This window comes from Diaporthe batatas (assembly GCF_019321695.1).
Source record: "Diaporthe batatas strain CRI 302-4 chromosome Unknown Contig00018, whole genome shotgun sequence".
Lineage (NCBI taxonomy): Eukaryota > Fungi > Ascomycota > Sordariomycetes > Diaporthales > Diaporthaceae > Diaporthe > Diaporthe batatas.
This window is the reverse complement of record NW_025408565.1, coordinates 532,930-552,805: the sequence shown is the minus strand read 5'-3', so window position 1 is coordinate 552,805 and position 19,876 is coordinate 532,930. Positions and strand designations below refer to the sequence as shown.

General features: G+C 48.8%; 6 protein-coding genes across 6 annotated transcripts; 3 read left to right on the top strand and 3 right to left on the bottom strand.

Moving 5' to 3' along the window:
- Window positions 1-3,170: 3,170 nt before the first annotated feature.
- On the top strand, window positions 3,171-4,073 carry KVR01_012287 (uncharacterized protein; the record flags this gene model as incomplete). The annotated part of the gene is made up of 2 exons (XM_044786582.1): window positions 3,171-3,668; window positions 3,738-4,073. The coding sequence occupies 2 exons, from the start codon at window positions 3,171-3,173 to the stop codon at window positions 4,071-4,073; spliced, it is 834 nt and encodes a 277-aa protein (XP_044638865.1).
- A 166-nt stretch (window positions 4,074-4,239) lies between these two features.
- KVR01_012142 (uncharacterized protein) lies at window positions 4,240-5,200 on the bottom strand (the record flags this gene model as incomplete). The annotated part of the gene is made up of 3 exons (XM_044790419.1): window positions 4,868-5,200; window positions 4,430-4,779; window positions 4,240-4,361 (listed from the first exon to the last, which is right to left on the bottom strand). Exons 1-3 carry the CDS (start codon window positions 4,969-4,971, stop codon window positions 4,240-4,242), a joined length of 576 nt encoding a protein of 191 aa, XP_044638720.1. The 5' UTR covers window positions 4,972-5,200.
- Window positions 5,201-5,333: 133 nt separating this feature from the next.
- On the bottom strand, window positions 5,334-7,177 carry KVR01_012254 (uncharacterized protein). The gene is made up of 2 exons (XM_044795074.1): window positions 6,810-7,177; window positions 5,334-6,743 (listed from the first exon to the last, which is right to left on the bottom strand). The coding sequence occupies exons 1-2, from the start codon at window positions 6,943-6,945 to the stop codon at window positions 5,476-5,478; spliced, it is 1,404 nt and encodes a 467-aa protein (XP_044638832.1). The 5' UTR covers window positions 6,946-7,177; the 3' UTR covers window positions 5,334-5,475.
- Window positions 7,178-12,988: 5,811 nt separating this feature from the next.
- On the bottom strand, window positions 12,989-14,903 carry KVR01_012202 (uncharacterized protein; the record flags this gene model as incomplete). The annotated part of the gene is made up of 5 exons (XM_044790889.1): window positions 12,989-13,120; window positions 13,258-13,556; window positions 13,690-13,948; window positions 14,030-14,093; window positions 14,173-14,903. 5 exons carry the CDS (start codon window positions 14,901-14,903, stop codon window positions 12,989-12,991), a joined length of 1,485 nt encoding a protein of 494 aa, XP_044638780.1.
- A 686-nt stretch (window positions 14,904-15,589) lies between these two features.
- KVR01_012219 (uncharacterized protein) lies at window positions 15,590-16,867 on the top strand (the record flags this gene model as incomplete). The annotated part of the gene is made up of 2 exons (XM_044785337.1): window positions 15,590-16,692; window positions 16,753-16,867. 2 exons carry the CDS (start codon window positions 15,590-15,592, stop codon window positions 16,865-16,867), a joined length of 1,218 nt encoding a protein of 405 aa, XP_044638797.1.
- Window positions 16,868-17,242: 375 nt separating this feature from the next.
- KVR01_012281 (uncharacterized protein) lies at window positions 17,243-19,541 on the top strand (the record flags this gene model as incomplete). Its single annotated transcript, XM_044794801.1, has 3 exons — window positions 17,243-17,445; window positions 17,508-17,832; window positions 18,324-19,541. The coding sequence occupies 3 exons, from the start codon at window positions 17,243-17,245 to the stop codon at window positions 19,539-19,541; spliced, it is 1,746 nt and encodes a 581-aa protein (XP_044638859.1).
- Between the last annotated feature and the right edge of the window lie 335 nt (window positions 19,542-19,876).

The window sequence follows — 19,876 nt, the reverse complement described above, 5'->3', positions numbered from 1 at the left end:
TTACAGTTCCTTAGTTGGTACCATACAATAAACTGTAAACACTTTTTTCTATTGCCCAATTAGCAACCCTGGTTTCTCTTGGATCATAAAACAGTACATCGGCGTTCAATGCCTGCCATGTCATCTTTCAGCTATTTCCGTGATTCTCAGAATATTATCTATGTACATACCTACCCTAGGGCAGGTAACGGTGGGTTGCATTGGGGTCCGCGAGCGAGCAGGCTAATAATGCATCGTGATGAGAGAACAGGGCGATTTATAGAACACGCAGTGTCGACTGCCTCACACAGATTGGAAATTTCTGGGTGACAGAAAACAACCCATTTTCAACCAGGATGTCGTCGTTGCGAAGTGTAAGAAACTGTGATCCCTGGTGAGCCACAACTAGTGGTGGGAATAGTGTATTCACACAGACTGGCGCACAAGAACCCAAGACTCAGCCGGGAGCGCGAGATGTGGGACGCGATCGGTAGCATCGCTCACCCGGAGCACTTGCTCACTCTACAGCAGCAAGTTAACTCTTTAAGTCGCGTGTGATGCGCAGGGCTTCAGGGATTGGGGTGGATCGTTGGAACAAGTACGATTGGGACGATACGTCCCAGGCCACGGGAAGGGCCCAGGCCCTGGGAGGCCCTCTCGGAGATCCGATTACTCCACAGCGTCGTGAACTACCTAAACTACGTAAAGTATCCAACAATTCATGCACCATTCATGCCGTCACTCAACCGCCAAGGCGACATCATGGATTAATATAACACCGCAGTGGCACGCAGCAGTCTCAATAACGGAGTTCCGACGCATGCCGGAACCATGTGGCGCGATCAGTTACGACGTGGTCTTCTTTCGGACGAGACCTCGCAGTTTCAATACCGCCAGTGGCTCCAGCGTATGAAACCTTATTGGACCACTACAGGATAGAATATAGTTTTATATAGTTTTACTTCTATTCTATATATATTTAAGGATATATATAATACCTTTATATAATAGTAAATACTTAAAACTTAATATTTTAAAAAAAATATAATATTATTAATAATAGTTATAATATAATAAATATTTATAATTTTAATTTTATAATATATAAATAAAATTAAAAAGTATTATTTTAATAATAATATTAATTAAAATTATAAATAAAAGTAATTTATAGTTTAATTATTATAAAAAAGTTATATAATAAGATTAAATCTTTAAAAATAATTATAATTTAAATAAATTATATTAAAAAGTTTAATTAAAAACTATTATTTTTAATATATATATATATATATATATATATTAATAAAACCTTTATTAAATAAATATTATAATCTTTATTTAAATATATAATTATTAACTTTAAAAACTTAAAATAAAAATAATTTATAATATATTATTTTAAAACTTTTATAATAAAGTATTAAAACTCTTAAAGAGAGTTTTAAAAATAATTTATAAAAAAAATCAAGAAAAAATATAATAAGTTTATTTTTTTTAAGTTTATATTTTTATTATTAATAACTATTAATTTTTTAATAATATAGAAAAGTATAATAAAAATAAAAAAGGGGGGATTTAAAATTCCTTTATAGGAGGATTATAAGGATATATATAAAGTTATTAAAGAGTTTATATATAAGTTTTAAAGGGAAGAAATAAGTAGTTATATAGTGCATAGGAAAAATATAGTGTGGCTAAAGCCGTAGGATAGAATGCTGTTCAAAATCAAGTGTCCCCTTCACCTCTGGCGTTAATCAGACGAATATTGATGACATCGGAGACCCGTTGAAGTGTTACTATCCGGTGAAGAACGCGGACAAATTCGATGTTAACAAAAGTGTATTGTTCGAATACCTTACCTCCATATAATATGATCAGGATGGAAATTAATTCCATTTGACTTGTGAAATACTCTGCATAGTGTTTGATGGTCTGGAAGTACGCTCACAGCTCAAGTTAGTTTGATATTTACCTAGGTACAATCCATATACTGGCTAGTCCCTAGAAACTAAGATATATTATGCGCACTTGTGAATTTCTGTACTAAGTTGCCATGGCTTGCAGAGGCCAACAAAATGATAAAAAGTACTTGAGCAGCCACTGGATATTCTAAAGTCGATACTCTCATTTGAGCTGCGATATTGTCATAATCTGAGCTTACCATTTATAAGCCGGCGCATGTTCTCCATGCCTTCTCAACTTGTACTTATTGCTCGTCACGCTGGGTTTTTCAGCGTTTATTAGCGTTTGTTACCACTGTGTCCAGGGACCGTACGCCTCCGGGATGTATACGGATCAAGAACGAAACCATCTAACAACATTAAATGCAGGTTTATACATGAGTAGTAGACCTCTCCAACACATGGATGTAGTGATCCTAGTGCTCATCGAATTGAGCACACACAGATTATCAGGTACTAGCCACAGGGATCATTCTCAAGGAGGAGCTAACGTGTTTTAGTTGAGCTCATCCCTGTCACATGGTAAGACATTACAAAGGTGGGCCTGCTTATGAGAGACGCTATATGTCGTAAAGATAATGCTGCTCGGGTGTTAAGATAATGAGTCGAGGTGTTCCGCTAAAGGAGTCAGGATCGACCGCACTATCGTAAATGCATCCTTAACCTGCTAATAACAGATCTAGCTACCTTAGTAGGTAGTCCAGCGCATTGCGTCTGACTGAGCCCTCTTCCGAATACGAGCGGGTTCGTGAAAAGAAGTACAGTTCAACAAACATAAAAAGCAAAATTCAGATTAGAATTACAAAGGGTAATGAGATGAGCAGTTCCTGCACTACGCCATAGCGCCAAGTAGCCAGGGCCGCGTATGTGTTCGAGTCATCCGCCCGCGGTCATGTGGGCAGCCAAGGATGCGAGCCTGTTCCCGGTTAGGCAGGTCTTCAATGAGTCCTTGAGACTACTGAATATTAGCTTGCCGAGGTTCGGAACATCGGGCTGATCCCTGGCACCGGCTACTACGGAACTACTTCTGGGACACATACATCATCTTTTTGTTTGGCACTTCAGACGAATGCGAGCTTTGTTGGGCTTTTTTTTTTTGTTTCTCTGGCTTTCGCGACCCTCTCAGACTCACCTTTGGAACGATAGACGGCAGCGGTTGCACACTCTCTAGCGAGCGGTTCACCACGCCTCCCAAAGCTGCGTCGCACGGCATCTAAATCACTCACGATGCGGTCATCAACGCTCATCCTGGCCGCGGCAGGCCTCACAGCCGCCCAGGACGCCTCATCAACCTGCACAGATGGCCTCTACATGATCGTCGCCCGCGCGACAGGCGAGGACCCCGGGACCGGCCGCGTCGGCGCCGTCGCCCGCAACGTGTCGGACGCGATCCCGAACTCGTACATCGAGCCGATCGTGTACCCGGCCACCTTCGCAAACTACACCACCTCCGAGGCCGCGGGCGTGACGGCCATGACCAAGGCCATCAGGGACCGCGTGGCCGCGTGCCCCGAGGGCAGGATCGCGCTGCTGGGGTTCTCGCAGGGCGCGCAGGTCTCGGCGGACACGCTCTGCGGGACGGACGACGGCACCGGGTCGGCGTTCCCCGACAAGCCCGACCTGGGGCCCGAGTACGAGCGGAACATTGTTGCTGTGATCATGTTTGGTGATCCTAGCCACTCTGTGGATGCCCCGTTTAACGAGGGCAACGCGACGAGGAACGGGGTAAGCTCGCACCCGCTCGATGCGATGGCGGCTGGCTGGCTGTATGAGTTTGAGCTGACGCGATACCAGATCTTTGCGAGGAATAACGTCACGGCGTGCGAGCCCTACACGAGCAAGATGCGCTCGTGGTGTGACTCCAACGACCTGTACTGCGACAGCGGCAACAGCTCGAGGGTACATGGCTCTTACTTCAACAACACGGCCTACCTGAACGACGCTACCTCGTTTGTCATCAGCCAGTTCAAGGAGGGTGGCTCTGGGTCCAGCCGCGACAACAGCACATCGAACTCAACGGACAGTTCTACGAGCAGTGGCTATTCCCTCAGAGCGGGCATGGGACAGTCGCAGATGCTGTCAGCGGCATTCGCAACAGCGTGTGGAAGCCTTTTGTTTCTCTTGCTATAGACTGGGTTGGGTATTTTGACACCGAAATTTGCATGGCGTGTTGCATTTAGAGAGGCTCTAATTTTTTGTGCAGGTCGCAGCAATGCTGTAATTCTAGAGATGTATGTGTATGACCTGTGCAACATCACTCATCACTCCACCTCTCGGCCCCCGGAGCCCATTATCGTCAGGCACCTGGAGGCATCGCATCCTCAGGCTTGGCGTCGTAGCTGATCCTACCGGCCGGCAGGAAGAACAGCGCCACGACTCCACCCCGGCGACACTGAGGAAAATGGTGGCTGCCAGGGTCTGCGTGAAATATGTCAGAGAAGTTCCCAAGAGGATCTACCGGGCAGGATAGGATAGGAACGACTCACGCGGGCTCGTCCAGCCCTTGCCCACCCACCCGTTCAGGCCCGCGAGCTGCGCCCCTTCGTCGATCGGCACGACGCAGTTGATCTCGCCGTACGGGTGCGCGTGGTACTGGCCCTTGAAGTCCTCCTCGCCGTCGACGGTGGCCATGTAGACGGTCGTCACCGAGCAGAAGCGGGTCGCCTCTGTCGGCGGCGAGACGCGCGAGCGCCGGTAGCGGGACCCGTCGATGGGGATGTTGGCTACCCACCCCTCCTCGAGCCCGGACTTGATCAGGCTGGCGAGGGTGTCGTAGTGCGGCGTGCCTGGGCCGTAGGACTTGTTCAGGTGGTCCTCGAGGGACTTGCCCGGTGTGCTGCTGGGTGGTCAGTGGGCGGCGACGGTCGGGCTTAACTAGACTACAATTCGAAGTCCTAGCGGCTCTCGTATGTGCCAGGACTCACAGGTTCTCCACCTCGGACAGGAAGGCTGAGATTTGGCTGATGAGCTTCTCTTGGTTCGGGTGGATGGTGCCGAGGGGCTCCGAGCCGCCGGTGTAGTCTGCCATGTCTAATAACAAATGCCGGAGTGTTGGGGCCGCGGGATGCTTTGCAGGTCTTGCAATGTTCTGTCGATATCGACGCTTCACCGCGGTGCTTCACCTGCCGCTCCACAAGATATGAGACGCTCTGAGATGCTGCAAAGTTTGATGATCCTTCCCGACGGCGTGGTGGAGCATTGTCGTATTTACGCACGCCCAGCACAGCGGCCCCAAATACCGAGATGGCTTACCGTGAAGCTTGGAAGTTGGGGTAGCTCTCCGGTGGGACCCGAGCGGGAGGATTCGATGGGTCCGTTGGCATTTTGCTGCCGACGTCAGAAGGAAACATTGGCACTGTATGATTATAGGCTTTTCACGGCAGGTTGCACTGTGTTTTAACAGCATTTCTTTGTTGAGCTTCTATGACTCGGTCTTCTATCCTGGACGCTTTCCCAATCACATCTCTAAATCAGGAGTGGAATCTAGACAAATGTCTTCAAGACGGGACACATGAATCGAAAGAAAACATCTCTAAACCTTGTGGTGACCGACAATCTCCACATTCTCAAACTCGGTCTTCTCGCCAGCGGCGATGGCAGCCTCAGGGGTCGTAGCGATAACCTCCTTGACGCGCATGATGTGACGCCCCGTGCGCAGCCAGTGGGCCAGGACATAAAACAGGACAAAGACAAAGCCGACGAGCGGCACGAGGTAGCTGATCCGGGTGCCGGCCGAGTCGGCGATGGCGCCCTGGATCGGCGGGAAGACGGCGCCTCCCGACACGCCCATGACCATGACACCGGCACCGCGCTTGGTGTGGCGGCCGAGGTTTGCGGTCCCGAGCGAGAACAGCGTCGGATACATGGGCGCCATGAAGAAGAAAATAGCAATGAGGACCCCCACAGACGCAGCACCAGTTCCGTTGGACACGTATGCAGTCATAGCGATAGCGATAGCCGCGTAGATGATCATAATGAAGTCAGACTGGAAGACGGTCGCCAGGGCCGTGGCGACGAAGCGGCCGACCGTGAAGGCGATGAGGCCGTACGACAGCATCTGGGAGCCGGTGGAGGGGTGGAAGTGCGCGTTCTCGGTGGCGTAGTTGATGAAGAAGGCGGCCACGGTGACCTGCGAACCGACGTAGCAGAACTGCGCGGCGACGGCGGCGATCAGGTTGTACTGCCTGTAGAGCGGGCCGGCCCCGATGCCCTCGTCGCTCGCGGCGGCCGGATTGTCGGCGGTCGAGGTGCCCTCGATGACCTCCTCGGAGACCTCGGGCAGCTTGGCGAAGAAGAAGAGGACCGCAACGGCGGCTCCGGCGCACGCGACGGCCAGGTAGACGTACTGCACCGACGTCAGGTCCTTGGACCCCTCGCCCGAGAAGAAGGCCTTGGACGCGATGAGCGGGCCGATGAAGGAGGCGACGCCGTTCCACGACTGGCAGAACTGCAGGCGCGCCGAGGCCGTGGCCGGGTTGCCGATGACGACGGCGTACGAGTTGGCGCTCGTCTCGAGGGTGGCGAGGCCGCAGGCGATGACCATGGTGCAGGCGAGGAAGCCGCCGAAGGCGGCCTTCTTGTTGTCGGGCGTCGTGAAGTGTGCTGTCGGCCAGAACATGATGGCGCCCAGGGAGTAGAGGCACAGGCCCATGATGATTGTGAACTTGTAGCTGCGTCGCTTGAGGACCTCGGCTGCGATGGGGGAGAAGAGCAGGTAACCGCCGCCGAAGTACATGACCTGCAGCCCCGTCGACTCGAGACGCGACACATCGAGGACGGTCTGGAAGTGCTTGTTCAGCACTGTGGAAACAGTGTTAGTGACTGTTTGGGGTCAATCTCCAGGAAGCACCGCGGATAAATGCTTACCATCCAGAAGACCATAACTGAAACCCCACAGGAAGAAGAGTGAGATGACGAGTGACAGCGGGAAGATCAGGGCCTTTCCGGTCAGGTAGCCACCGGCGACCGTGCCGGTGGAGATGGGCATGCCACCACCAGCCATGATGCTGAGATATGTGGGGTGTGTGGAGTATTAGATTTATAATATATGTCGGAGAAGACAAAGCTGAGATAGGCAGCAGAGCGTCTTTATATGCAGAAGCAACCCCGGATGTCTGAGTGGTGAAACCGAACGTGAAGATGAAGCCCACGATGCGGATGAGGTCCCCAGAGCTCTCATGCCAGAAAGGAGCTGGGTGCGGTGAGGCTTTATACATCCGGGCCGACTGCAATGAGACCTGATTCATGCGACATTTCCCCAGGCCCACAGGTCTGGAGTTGAAGATCTGGAGTATGGGGTCTGGCAGCCGACGCATGGACCTCAAGCCGACAGCACGCGGGAGCCGTCCTAGAAACAATGCGTTCCATTCTTCCCCACGGTGTGCCACCATTCTGGCTTTCCAAGGTTGGGGGCCAAGACCTCCCAAGCATGGAGCGGCCGGCGATGATGTGTGTGAGGCTCTACCGATGCGGCGGTAGTCGCAGGGACGAGCCAATCAGATATCCGAATGGGATCAGTGTAGAACCCCTGATGGCGCCGAATAATGCGCCGGAGACGGGGCTGGCCCAGGCCTGCCAGGCAATCTCGCATGGCAACCGTGGTAAGGGCTGGCATTGGGTGTCTCGGCGGGTGAGCAGGTGGAGTGCCCTTATCTCAAATATTCAGATGCCCCTTTTTCAAGCGTTTTTTCAGGACAGCTTTCCCCACCTATTTAGTATAGCGGAAGCTAATATAGTTAAAATACTGATAAATATTTAGGGAACTTTTAGAGAAAATATATTAGTTTAAAGAATCTACTTATTGAAACCTATTCTAAATACTTAAAAGGTTATTTAAAATTAAAACACTAAAAATTTAGAGTGGAGGGATAGGTTTATATAGTATTCTAAAGTATTCTTTTTAAATACTCTATAATTCTAATACCTTTCCAACTAGTAATCCTTATAGAAATAATATATTAAAAAAGAAAATTAATAAAAGCTTCTTTTTAAAGTTTTTTTTATTTTTATAGCTTTCTATTTAGTAGAATCTAATATACTTAATTAATAAATTAAGTAGAGGGATAAAAGTTACTCCTTTAATTATTTATATCGCCTTATCTAAATTCTTTTAGAAAAAGAGTATAACCTAGGGTAAAATAATTAGTATTAATATTATAAGCTTAGAAGGGTACTTACTTAAGGAGAGAAGAGTTAATAGGGAAGAAATTTGAATTTAAAGTTAGGGGGGGAAATAGGCATCCCTTTACCCTTATAAGGGGTGTGTTTTGGTTATAGACCTTTGTATATTGAAAGCTGACCTCTCCTCTCTAGCCACACCTTAAGTAAGTAATAGCTATGAGTTAAGCGTAGCTTTCCCAGTACGGAGGTTTGTGTGTCAGAGATAAGAGTGCCCGCCTGCGGGTTGTGAGCAGCAGACTCGCACCCAGTGCTCGCGTGTAAATCCTCGCTCGATTCGGCGGCGCCGCTGCGGAGTCCCCAGGTCTTGGGGCGTACGGCCGTTTGTCTTGGAAAGGTCTTGGGGCTGTTGGCTGCTTGGGTGTGGGCGCAGGGGGGCCATAGCTCCAGAGCTCCCACCCAACTACCGTGCCGCCGTCACAATATTGCCTCCGATTTTTCCCCAATCTGCCCCGGAAAGCAACCCCAGACCCACCGATTGGTCCTATCGCGGCCTGGGGATACTATGCAGTACCACTCTATCGGCCCATCTCGATGTGTCAGGCTAGTCCTGGACGAGTTGGTGCATTGGAAGGAGGCTAGAAGGACGCCAGAAAACATGATGATGTCTGGCATTCATTGAGGCCGTTGAGGTGCGTCTGCTGTCGCTGAAATCTTCTCTCTTTCCCCACGGGCACCCCACGCGGGACGATGCGCCTCGTCGACCTCGATGATACCATCCTGTCTCAGCCCTAGCCCTAGAGACCTCAGCTGTCACCCTACGGCCAAACTATCGAAACAGCGGACCGAACCCCTTAGATAGCGTGCTTAGATAGGTATTCGACTCTGAAGACGTCGTTGGTAGCTGTAAATAATACGAGCTGGTAGTTGGATGACTGCTTGCAATATTAGCTGTTGTGCCCAGATCACTGGAAAGAATCATTCGCTTATACGATTCCGTACTGCTGCACAATATACTTTTCCCGCGGGGTGAAAAATGGACCTGTGTTTTGTGATCTTCGGTTGGCCTTACTGAATGCATCACGAGCAGGGCTTGTCCGTCCCAGCTTGGCACGAGCAGGGTCAAGGTCTGTCTGAATAACTCGCACGGCACCCCCACTAGCTCTCGCTTCTTGACCTTACCGGGCAAGCATGTCGTCGCCAAGCTCATCACTCATTGGTCTGACCACGAGACCTTTGTATCTTGGCCCACGCAGCTCTGGCCGCTCCGTGGTGGCAGCTCGAATCGCATCACCGGACTTTCTCCCGTCTCTTGAATTCTAAATTGTATGCCTTGTTAGATATTGGAGAGATAGTAGCCGAACATTCATGAGGAGCTTCCTGAATGTGCTTGCAGCACGATTGGAGCTGCGGTTGTTAATTGAGGCACAGTTGGGGGGCAATAGTCTAATAAGCTTTCTGATATCTAGAATGCAGATGAGTTTAATAGTAGACACGGTCTTTTATTAAGGTACTCGTTCAAAGTAGTGTATCCAGTTACTGTTCCATGACAACCTGCATGTGTATTCAGCTAGGCCCAGTGCTCATTTGCCCCCATCATTACGGCACTATGGCTCCGAGTCAGCCCAAAAGACACCTTAGGCTGCATGGATGCTTTCGAATTGTTCATTCTAGAGAACAAGATAATTTAGACTTACGCAGACACTAATCGTATCACTGCCGCAACTCCCTGAGTTAGGGTCCGTCCGGCACGCATATGTCTCACCATTAAAAGTACTCGTGTAGCTGGTGAAATGGACGGGATCCGGGCTACACGTGAATGTGTCCGTGAAGCAAGGGTTCTCCGTCGTCGTGAGGCCGTCGACTTCATTACAACTATCATCGTATACGGACCCTTTGTTTCGTTAACACAGCGGGCATCCTTGCACTAGTGCGCAAATGTGCGGACGGGATGCCGGCTTGGAAGATCTCGAACTTACACCGGGTCCAGAGAGCGCCTCGGGCTTGCGCACTGCCAACGGCATAGTTGAAACCTGGACATATGGCGTTGACGTTGGTGGCCGAGTGCAAAACTGCGAACACGGCGACCTTGAAAGTGGAGAACTGCATCGTGGACAAGTTTTAGAAATGAGGTGAAAGGATTGTCCGGCTGATTGCTGTGCTGAAGAAAAATCATACAGTCTTCCCAGAAAGGCGGATTCTGCGGGTTGACTTTATAGTATGGCGAGAGTAAAGCGTGAGTCTTAGTCCTTTTGCAAGCCATCGCGTAATACTGAATTGACTCACTTGCTTGGTCTGTGAATAAGCAACGGTCATGCTTCGGTGCTGGCGAAGTTGCACTGCCTTGAAAGCAACACAGCTTGAGACTGATGATGGCATCTGAGACCAATAGTTCCCATGATCCCGCATCTATCCCAGTCAGCGATATGTCTGTCCATTGAAATTCTAGCATATTGCCACGAAGGCAGACGATTGTGAAGCGGAGCCAGTCTACTGTGTAAAGTCCTATTTTACATTTCATTTCGAAGGCCATTCATATGGTAAGTTTGTCCTCGGCCCAGTGATGTCGTTCAGTCTGTTAGGCTGTCATAGTTGTTTCGATTCAGTGATTGTTTCTGTGTCAGGAGGTGGTGATTTACAGTTATATGCATCTGTGATCCTTCAACAAGTTTCATCTTTCTGCTTCATTGAGCATAATGAAACGAGACATCGCGTCTTGGCTCTTCTCATCTTTTCGATCCCTTCTCGAGTTCCAGGAGGATGGCTTGCGCGACCACTCGGTGGTCGACTGCGCCGTCATGCAAGTTCCTTTCGATCCTTGATGCTGAATGACAGACTCATATTACTGCATAAAATGTATCTGATTCCCCCGCCGACGTGTGTGACACTATAACACATGAGATAGGTCCAGTATGTGAAAAAGGAAAATGGTGCTACGTATCTGTTGGTGAAGCACAGCTGGCATTTGTTTTTCGATCTATCTTGGTAATACAGCATACACCCAATTATGTCTGAGTCTTGTCTACAGCCTGGGTCCAATGTGGAGTAGCCATGTAGTACTATCCACACATTTGAAACCTTGAGCGCTCATCACAAGGATCTTAACTCAAATCAGGTGTACGAAGGTGCGATATATCAGTACCTCGCCTTGAGATGAGCTTGAAGAAGCTGTTCGAGGGCTGCGGTGACAAACAAGGAGGTCATGAGACTGCTCAGCTGGAACTATGGCAGGGAAGACTGGGTTCGGGAAACTAGTGCTCGCTTGTATTCGAAGTAGGCGTATGGCTCAACTCCGAATGCCGAAGAGGCCGTAGAGACCCTGATTCAAAAAAAAAAAAAACATGTTGTAACTGAGAATTAGTAATGCGCGTGTGGTCGCTCTGACTCAGGTCTCCAATTGAACATCACGAGCACGGGATCTGTACGTGATCAGATCCCGAGCGACCCACCGTGATACCCAAGGACACAACATGAAGCCTCATTGATCACAGCATTAGGTCTACTATCGTTTCTAGGAATAATAGCCGATGGAGGCACTTGGAATCACCAGTTCACACCGCGGGTGTGCAGCGATTTAGCAGATATCATACCACAAGCCTCGAGGGAGCGCGACTCAATCCCCTGATTTGCCAACTCCACAAACACTGCGGATCAAAAGACAAAACCCCGAACAAGAAGCGAATTATAGCAGGGTGGACACCACGCTGCGAGGGTGTACCTCAGGCTAAAACATAGATCTTTTCAGACTGGTCCTATTCTCTATTATATTCTTATAAGTTATATTATTAGGCTTATATAATCTTTACTTTTTATAATTATAAATAATTATAAATAATATTTAAATAATATTATATTTATTTTTATATTCTTATTAATAAATAATAGATCTTATATAATTATTTTTATTATATAATAAAAGAAATTATATTATATTATAGTCTTTTATTTTTTATTTTATATTTTAAAGTTAATATTAAATTTTTAAGCTAATATCTACTTATTTAATAATTATATCTACTTACTTAATTCTTATTAATTACTTATTTAATATTAATTTTTTTAAATAACTCCTTTATATTTATAAGTACCTTTTAAGTTAATACTAAGAAACTCTATAATATAATTTCCTTCTCTAATTTCAATACTTTAGGTATAAGCCCCTTTTAGCACACCTTCTGGCACGCCTTCTGGCACGCCTTTTGGTATGCCTTCTAGTACGCCTTCTAGTACGCCTTCTAGCACGCCTTCTAGCATGCCTTCTAGCATGCCTTCTAGCACGCCTTCTGGCACGCCTTTTACCACACCTTCTAGTATACCTTCTAGTACACCTTCTAGCCTATATATATTTAGGTACTAACTAAGTATTTAAATATTAACTAAACACTAAAAGGCTAGAAGTTTAAAGGGTTAGAAGATTAGAAGGAGGGCTAAAAAGCTAGAAAATATATAGTCTTTACCTTTACCTTTCTAACTTCTAACCTTTTAGTATTTAGTTAGTATTTAAATACTTAATTAATATCTAAATGTATATAGACTAGAAGGTTTAAAAGGTATATTAGAAGGGGTGCTAGAAAGTATACTAAAAGGGGTGTTAAAAGGGGTGTAAAAGGGGCTTATATTAAAAGTATTAAATATTTAAAGAATTCTAGTTAGGTATATAGTTTTATATAGGCTTTATATATAAATTCTTATATTAGGTGAGTGGTTAAAAAAAACTGGGTGAGTGGATATAATTGTTGGGTGAGTGGATGTTAGCTCTAAATTTTTATTTATTATAAACTAATAGTAGAATTTAAAATTTCTATATTAGTAATACTTACTTTAATACTTATAATTACTAATATTTTATTTTATATAAGATTTGAATTTGAGTCTATCTTTATTTAAACTTTAATTCTGGAATATACACGCCTTCCAATAGGAATGTGTCAAGCTAGGGACAAGTCGGACTTGCTCTCCGTGACCTTGACAAACATTCCGGATTCCAGGAAAACAGCATAGCTCTCAACATCGCACGGCTTGGTTGGATTGAGCAGTTGGAGATCGAAATTACGGAATACCTTATCAGAAACAAGCAAGTTAGCTTGTGTGGTACAACGGAGGCCCGAACGGCATTTTCCGAGATTAGAGACCACGTGATTCCTCCGATGAACAACGACGGGAAAAGACTCAGGACAGTGCAGACGGAGAAGCTCACCTCAAAGACTGTCTTGCTCAACTTCATGAATGCGATTCTCCTCCCGACGCACTGCCACTGGCCTGAGCCGAAGGCTAACTCGACATTCCTTTCCATCTCGCGGCGGATGGGCTCTCCATCCAGCTCGATGAACCGCTCGGGCCGGAAAACCTCAGCGTCGGGCCCAAACATAGATCGCGATCGGAGGACCGCGCCGGTATTGGAACAGATGTTGGTTCCGCCTGGTACCCACTGCCCTCCCAGCGTGTCGCCGCCAGGTGGGACGACTTTGGGTAGGAGCCCTAGGACTGGAGGTCTCACTACATATGTCATTATTAATCAAGTGTGTCTATATGCCGCCCGATTCTGTGGATGGCGGCTCTCATATAGTCCAGGTAGTAATGTGCAAAAGGTAATGAAAGCGCACAAAAGTTGACTCCAGGAAGCACTCACTGCGGAGCCCCTCATAGACAACGGCCTGTAAGTAAGGCAGCTTCAGGGCCTGGTCCATCTGAATGGGTCTGCTGACTTTTCCTTCTTCAACGGCCGCATTGATCTCCGCCTTCAGCTTTAGATAGACCTGAGGCGTGGTCATAGTATGAACCAGGATGGAACGTATTGCCGACGCAGTGCTTTCACCGCCGGCGATGATCATGAAGAGGCCCTCAACCTCACACTCTTGTTGGTTCAATCCATGGTGCATGAAGGACCCCTAACATCCAACTTAACAAATGAAAGGAACATTCACATATGCCTCGTCATATGGGTACCGGTGAGAGTGGGTGATGCTTACTAGCATGTCCATTACCTGCTCCGAGTCCGGCTGGAAGCGCTTACCAACATGGTGCTCCGCGACGCTGTATAACATTGAGTAAGATTAACCTTTTTAGAGAGAGAATAAGATGGACGAAATTGCATACGCGTCCTGCTACTCACCCCATGAGCGCTCCGAAGCCCTTCTTGTCCCGTGGACTGGGACCGAATAAATGAAGGAATGGCTTGGAGAAGAGTATCTTACGTGCCCAGGAAACGTCAGCCGCCGCGGACGTGCCAGGCCATAGAACTCGGAGGCTTCCTAAGAAGCCATACAAGTCGGTCTCCTGAGCCAAGTACCCAAAGGCCTCTCCGAATGCGAGGCGTGTGATGACGTCCATGGTGAAGAATGTCGTAAGCTCGGTGAGGTCCAGGTGCCGATTCCGATGGGCGTACCTGTCCCTCATGACGCTGAGCAACATACCAACCTGCTCATCGATGCCAATCTCCATATCCAGTATCTCACGGCCCGTGTAGCCGTGGACGACACGAGACTTGTATTTGGTGTGGGCGGTAGGCTCTTGCTGAGAGAACATGTTGTCATAATATGGATTAAGTCGACCGCCCGTGTACCAGGTGCCTCGGTGATACCCGCTGCGCTCCTTGTTGATCTTGCGGATGATTTCCGGATCGCCTGTGATGAGCTCATTGGGGCCGACACGCACCAGCTTGCGCTCCTTGTTCAGCTCGCGATGCACCCAGTACATCCGCCCGCTGTATGTAGTCTTGGCGAGCCATAGGTATGAGAAGTTGGCAAACCAGGATACTGGGTGGAAATTGCGCAGCTTCCACCACGCTACAACACTGCTGGTGAGATACCAGAGTGCCACAGATGTCAGGGGGATGAGAATCATGGTTTGTTTTGACTGTGGAGTGGTGATGATGCCGCATGGCGAGGTCACTCCGAGAGCATGGCGATTTAAGCTCCTTGTGATCAAGAAGGACAAAACCGCTGTCGCGAGGATGAATGATTACTTTGACAGCAGGAAATCCGAGTCTAAAATCTTACTCGGGAATCCTTCAACACGACGTTATTCCTCACACCGCCATTATTGCTATGGTTCTTTTACAGAAGGGATACACAATCCAAGTAGGGACGGCCTCGGACTACCTAGTATGCCCTCGGATTCTACCCGTGTATAGTGTCCCTGTGGCTCTTTGTATTTTCATAGCTTCAAACTCTAAATTGCAGTCTAATGTGTATCGCTTACAGTAGCATAGTAGATCAATTATCAGGCTACAGCTTATATGCTTAGAGGGCGGGGAACCTAGTCTTTCTGCAACGGGGAGAGGTGAGCTTGGTGGGTCCAGCTCGGACTAGAAGCTGGGCGACGTGACGTTGATGGTAGAAGGATCAAGAATAGTTCGCGGCAGTCATTTTTACTCATCCAGCAATTTTTTCCTTGACGCAGTACTTGTCCCGGCCCGGGTTGCCACTTACTTCAGTATTAGTATCGTTCATTCCCCCCCAGGATATGATCACAACAACGCGAAGAGTGTCCTTATCGAACCCCATCTGCCTCAGAAAAGAGTAAGAAATATGGCCGCCAAATCACGCGATACGTGGTACTACCCTCCTGAGATCGCTCATGATCTTGACGGGGAGACTCGTCTCACTGAAGCGCAAAAGGTGGAAATCATCGGGGCCGCATATGAATATACCCGCTGCGTTATCCCTCACTACACCAACTACAAGCGATATGTGGGCTTTGCCCGTTGCATGATCATAGGCATCATCGCCGAGTTTAGGGGCGACATCATGGACGAGAATGGCGGAGACAGCATCGTCGGCTACTCGCTTGATGGCGTCCTGGCTCAACTCTTCGAAGGCACCAAAGGCCATGCCCTCATGGCGAGGGAGTATAAGTCGTTCCTGATTCCTGCCGCGGACAAGTCCAGCGGCCGGAAACATGGCGAGTTATTCCGACGCTATGTCAACGCCCTGGCCTCATCACCTCGAACCTGGTTCCGCATCCGCGACTGCGATGCCCTGTCGCGCTTCACCATCTTCTCAGCCCTGGCCTGTAATGACATCGAAGATGTCCCGACCGACGATGAGTGTGAGCTGCTCAGCGAGATCGGCATCTACCTGTACGACGCCGTGGCCTTCTTCAAGCACCGGTCCGAGGGTGAGACCAACAACACCTTCGCCTACGTTCCGTGGGACATGCGCATCGAGAGCTTTCGCATCGCTCGCGAGATGCTCTGGGCTTTGGACGCATATTATGTCCGTAATCCCATGGGCCCTATCATGATCAACTTCGTCCGCATCGTCGGTGGGCCGGTGCACATGATGATGCGCCGATACCGCTTCGTCGAGGAGGATTGTACCATCGGTAGAGTTGAGGGCGACGACATCATCGAGCTGGCCCGCCAGAAGGTCAAGCTCTGGAATCGTGTCGACGTGGCACCTAAGCCGGACGGAAATGGCAACACCAATTCCGTCGAGGCGCAGGGGGTTCAACGCTACGAGGACTTGATGGCGCGTCGTGAGGAGTGGATGTTTCCAGGACTCCCAGAAGCCTTTGAGGCCGGTGAGAAATGTGAAGATTGTGCCTATCGCGCTTCTTACGGCGCTGAGGTGCGGCACAAGTTTGGTGGCGTTCAGTTGTGCCAGGCATGCCGTGACAAGTTCCGCTCCTAGTAAGTAAAGCACGGAGTTCCCTAGTTCACCTTATGGCAATTTACTAAGTAATGCGGCAGTGTTGAAAGGCTGCCCGAGAGGGTCAAAACAGTCTACCCTGAGATCTTTCTGAAGACACCAGTGCAGGAGACAAACGGGAAACGACATGCTAACGGGGACCTCAAGTCTGATTGATGCGTGCATTTACTGTGTTGTCGTGTTGAAGGGGTCTATGGAAACACTCGGTATTGCATTTGTGGGCCTCAGATCCTGCGTTTCTCCGCCAACAACACAATTCAATAGATAGATAACCGGACGAAATGGCACAATGCATCCAAAGCCTTCATGCTTATCGCTATTGAATGTGGCAGTTATCACCCCTTAGTGCTTACATAGTAGCTAAGTGACCACAAGCAGTGTGATTTACCTTGGCTTAATGCACAGGTGCGGGGAAGATCATTATAATCCATCTGCATAACAAGCCCCTTGCCACAAATGTCGGGTCAATGTGAGTAAAAGTCCGCCACCGCTAAGATTGGTTCTCAAAAACGGTCACTCAACATCACCGCCATGTCGCTGTTACGACGCGTTTCCAAATTCTCAGACTTGTGTCTGCCAATGTTAATCTGTCATCCCATAACTTCATCAAATGCTCTTGTCTATCCGCAGAGTAGCACTATATTTAGTGGCAACTATTCGGCACAGGTTGACTTAGGATATGCGATCTACGAGGGTATCACCAACGCCTCAACTGGGTTGAACACCTTCAAAGGGTGAATACATGACCTGTACCCATGACTATATCCATGTGTCTTTAAATTTGATTTGTGAATAGCATCCGCTACGCGGCACCCCCAACCGGACCTCTCCGCTGGCAACCCCCTCAGCTACCAGCCCTGAACCGTACCTCGGTGCAGCCTGCCCTATCCTACGGGCCGATTTGCCCACAGAGTTTCAATGCGGTACCAGGAAATGAGTTCATCCTAGGCGATGAGGATTGTCTCAACCTGAATGTCTATGCGCCCGCTAATGCTGACAAACTGCCAGTCCTGGTATGGATCCATGGTGGTGGCTATGGGTTCTTCAATGGGCAGCAGGACATGTCTTCGATTATCACGACAAACAACAACACGTTTATCGGAGTTGGTATTCAATACAGGGTAATATGCCTCCCTAATTATGCGGAGGATCATATGAATGCTTACGGATGCTATAGCTTGGGGCCTTCGGCTTCCTGTCTTCAGATGAGGTGGCCCGACGCGGCGCCCTGAACGCTGGCCTTCTGGATCAACAATTTGCCTTGGAATGGGTTCAACAGCATATCGAAAAGTTTGGAGGTGATAGATCACGAGTGACCATTTCGGGGTTGTCAGCTGGGGCGGGTTCAGTCAGTAAGTAACCCCGGCACTCTTTGCCTGTCTTTTCGCAAATACTGTACTCCTCTCCTCGGCTCCCGAGAATGCGAGTCCCCGGGACGTAGAGCAAAAATCATGAAATGACCACCAGACACGAATATACATTGACTAACTCATTATTACCAGTGCTGCACACTATCGCATATGGAGGAACCCTCGGAACCTCCCTGTTCACGAGTGTAGGTGGCCGATGCCGTAATTAGTGTGTGGTCTATGTTGCTAAAATTCCATCTCAGGCTATTGCTGCATCTCCGTACCTACCCACGCAGTACAGGTATAATGACTTCCTACCCACTCAAGCGTACTATGCTTTCGCCGGGGCATCGGGGTGTCCCGCAGACTTTGCTTACGGAAATACGACGAAGACCATCTTCGAATGTCTCCAGTCTCAAGATAGCCTCACTCTCCAGCAGGCGTCTTATAGAATCTCTGCCTCAGGCACATTTGGATCCTGGGGATTTCTCCCTGTCACGGACGGGTATTTCATTCGCGAACGCCCAAGTGAGGCCCTCCTCAAACGGAGAATTAATGGTCAACTGCTCCTCACAAGCAATACTGCAGAGGAAGGGCCTGCTTACACACCGCAGACCGTCACTTCGGAGGAGGAGCTAATGGCATGGCTTCTTCATACGTTCCCTCTTCTCGGCATCGAAGACGCCAATAGAATTTTATACTACTACCCCTTTGTCCCACCGTCAGACAACACTACCCTGACGTATCCGACTGCCGGAGACTCTGGCGCCAGTGCGATAACCACCAGCCAAATTGCACACGGGCACCAGCAACGCGCCAATCTCATCCTCGGCGAGACGACCTTCATGTGCCCATCCTACTGGCTCGCCACCGCCTTCAGCTCGCCCAGCACAGGACACCGAAGCTACAAGTACCAGTACTCGATTCCCACGGCACTACATGGCTACGACCTAGAAGCTGACTTCGGCCCTCCGCGCAGGAACCAAGGCACAGACTTCGTACGCGCGTTGCAGCTAAGCTGGGGGAACTTCGTGCGCTTCGGGGACCCGTCCACCCCCTCGAGCGTGGCAGACGGAACAGACAGTGCCGGCCCAGAGCCGCACCCGCTGGAGCACTGGCCTGAGTTTTCTGCTGCACGGCCCCTGATGGTCGATTTTAACCAGACGGGCGGTACCCCTTATGAGTTCACGGCGGTGCAGGTCCGGAACGGCGGTGCAGGTCCGGAACGACGGGCCGCTTACGGTTGTTGGAGGCGGGGACAAGAATGTGACTTTGCATTCGGAGCCGGGACTGATCAACGACTTTCGCGTCGTGGACGCGTATGGTTGGGAAGGGGGACGCGGGGCGAGATGCGATTTCTGGAGGAGTTTTGGGCCGATTGTTCCCGAGTGATAGTTGATTCTAGAAATGTTTCTACGTGCTATATGCTGCTAGCTCGCTCGTTGAGCAAATTGGCCAGGGAGCCTCTTTGCTGGATCTGAGAATGTACCTCTTCTGTGCGGGACCTCAAGTGATTGGAAGAGAAGAGTGAGATAGATTTACCTAGGGTTTATATTTTGTTAAAATAAGTGAGAATGATTTAATGTTAAATATAAATACACTTATTATTATAAATTATAATGCAGTTCATTCTACTATAGTACATTATATTAGTCTTAAGTCCTTCAGTAACTATTAGGTGGCCTATTTGATATAAGACAGGCTCTGCCAGCACCGTTACAGTAGATACCGAGGTCCTCCTTACTCGTACCGCAGCCCCGCAGCCCCACAGCCCCACAGACTTGTACTACAGCGGCTAGGCACCGCACACCTGCGC

Excerpts from the sequence above, each read along its gene's own strand:
- KVR01_012254 (XM_044795074.1), bottom strand. The coding sequence starts at position 6,945 with ATGGCTGGTGGTGGCATGCCCATCTCCACCGGCACGGTCGCCGGTGGC. Across the intron at positions 6,744-6,809 it reads CAGTTATGGTCTTCTGGATG|TGCTGAACAAGCACTTCCAG; the intron begins GTAAGCATTTAT and ends CTGTTTCCACAG.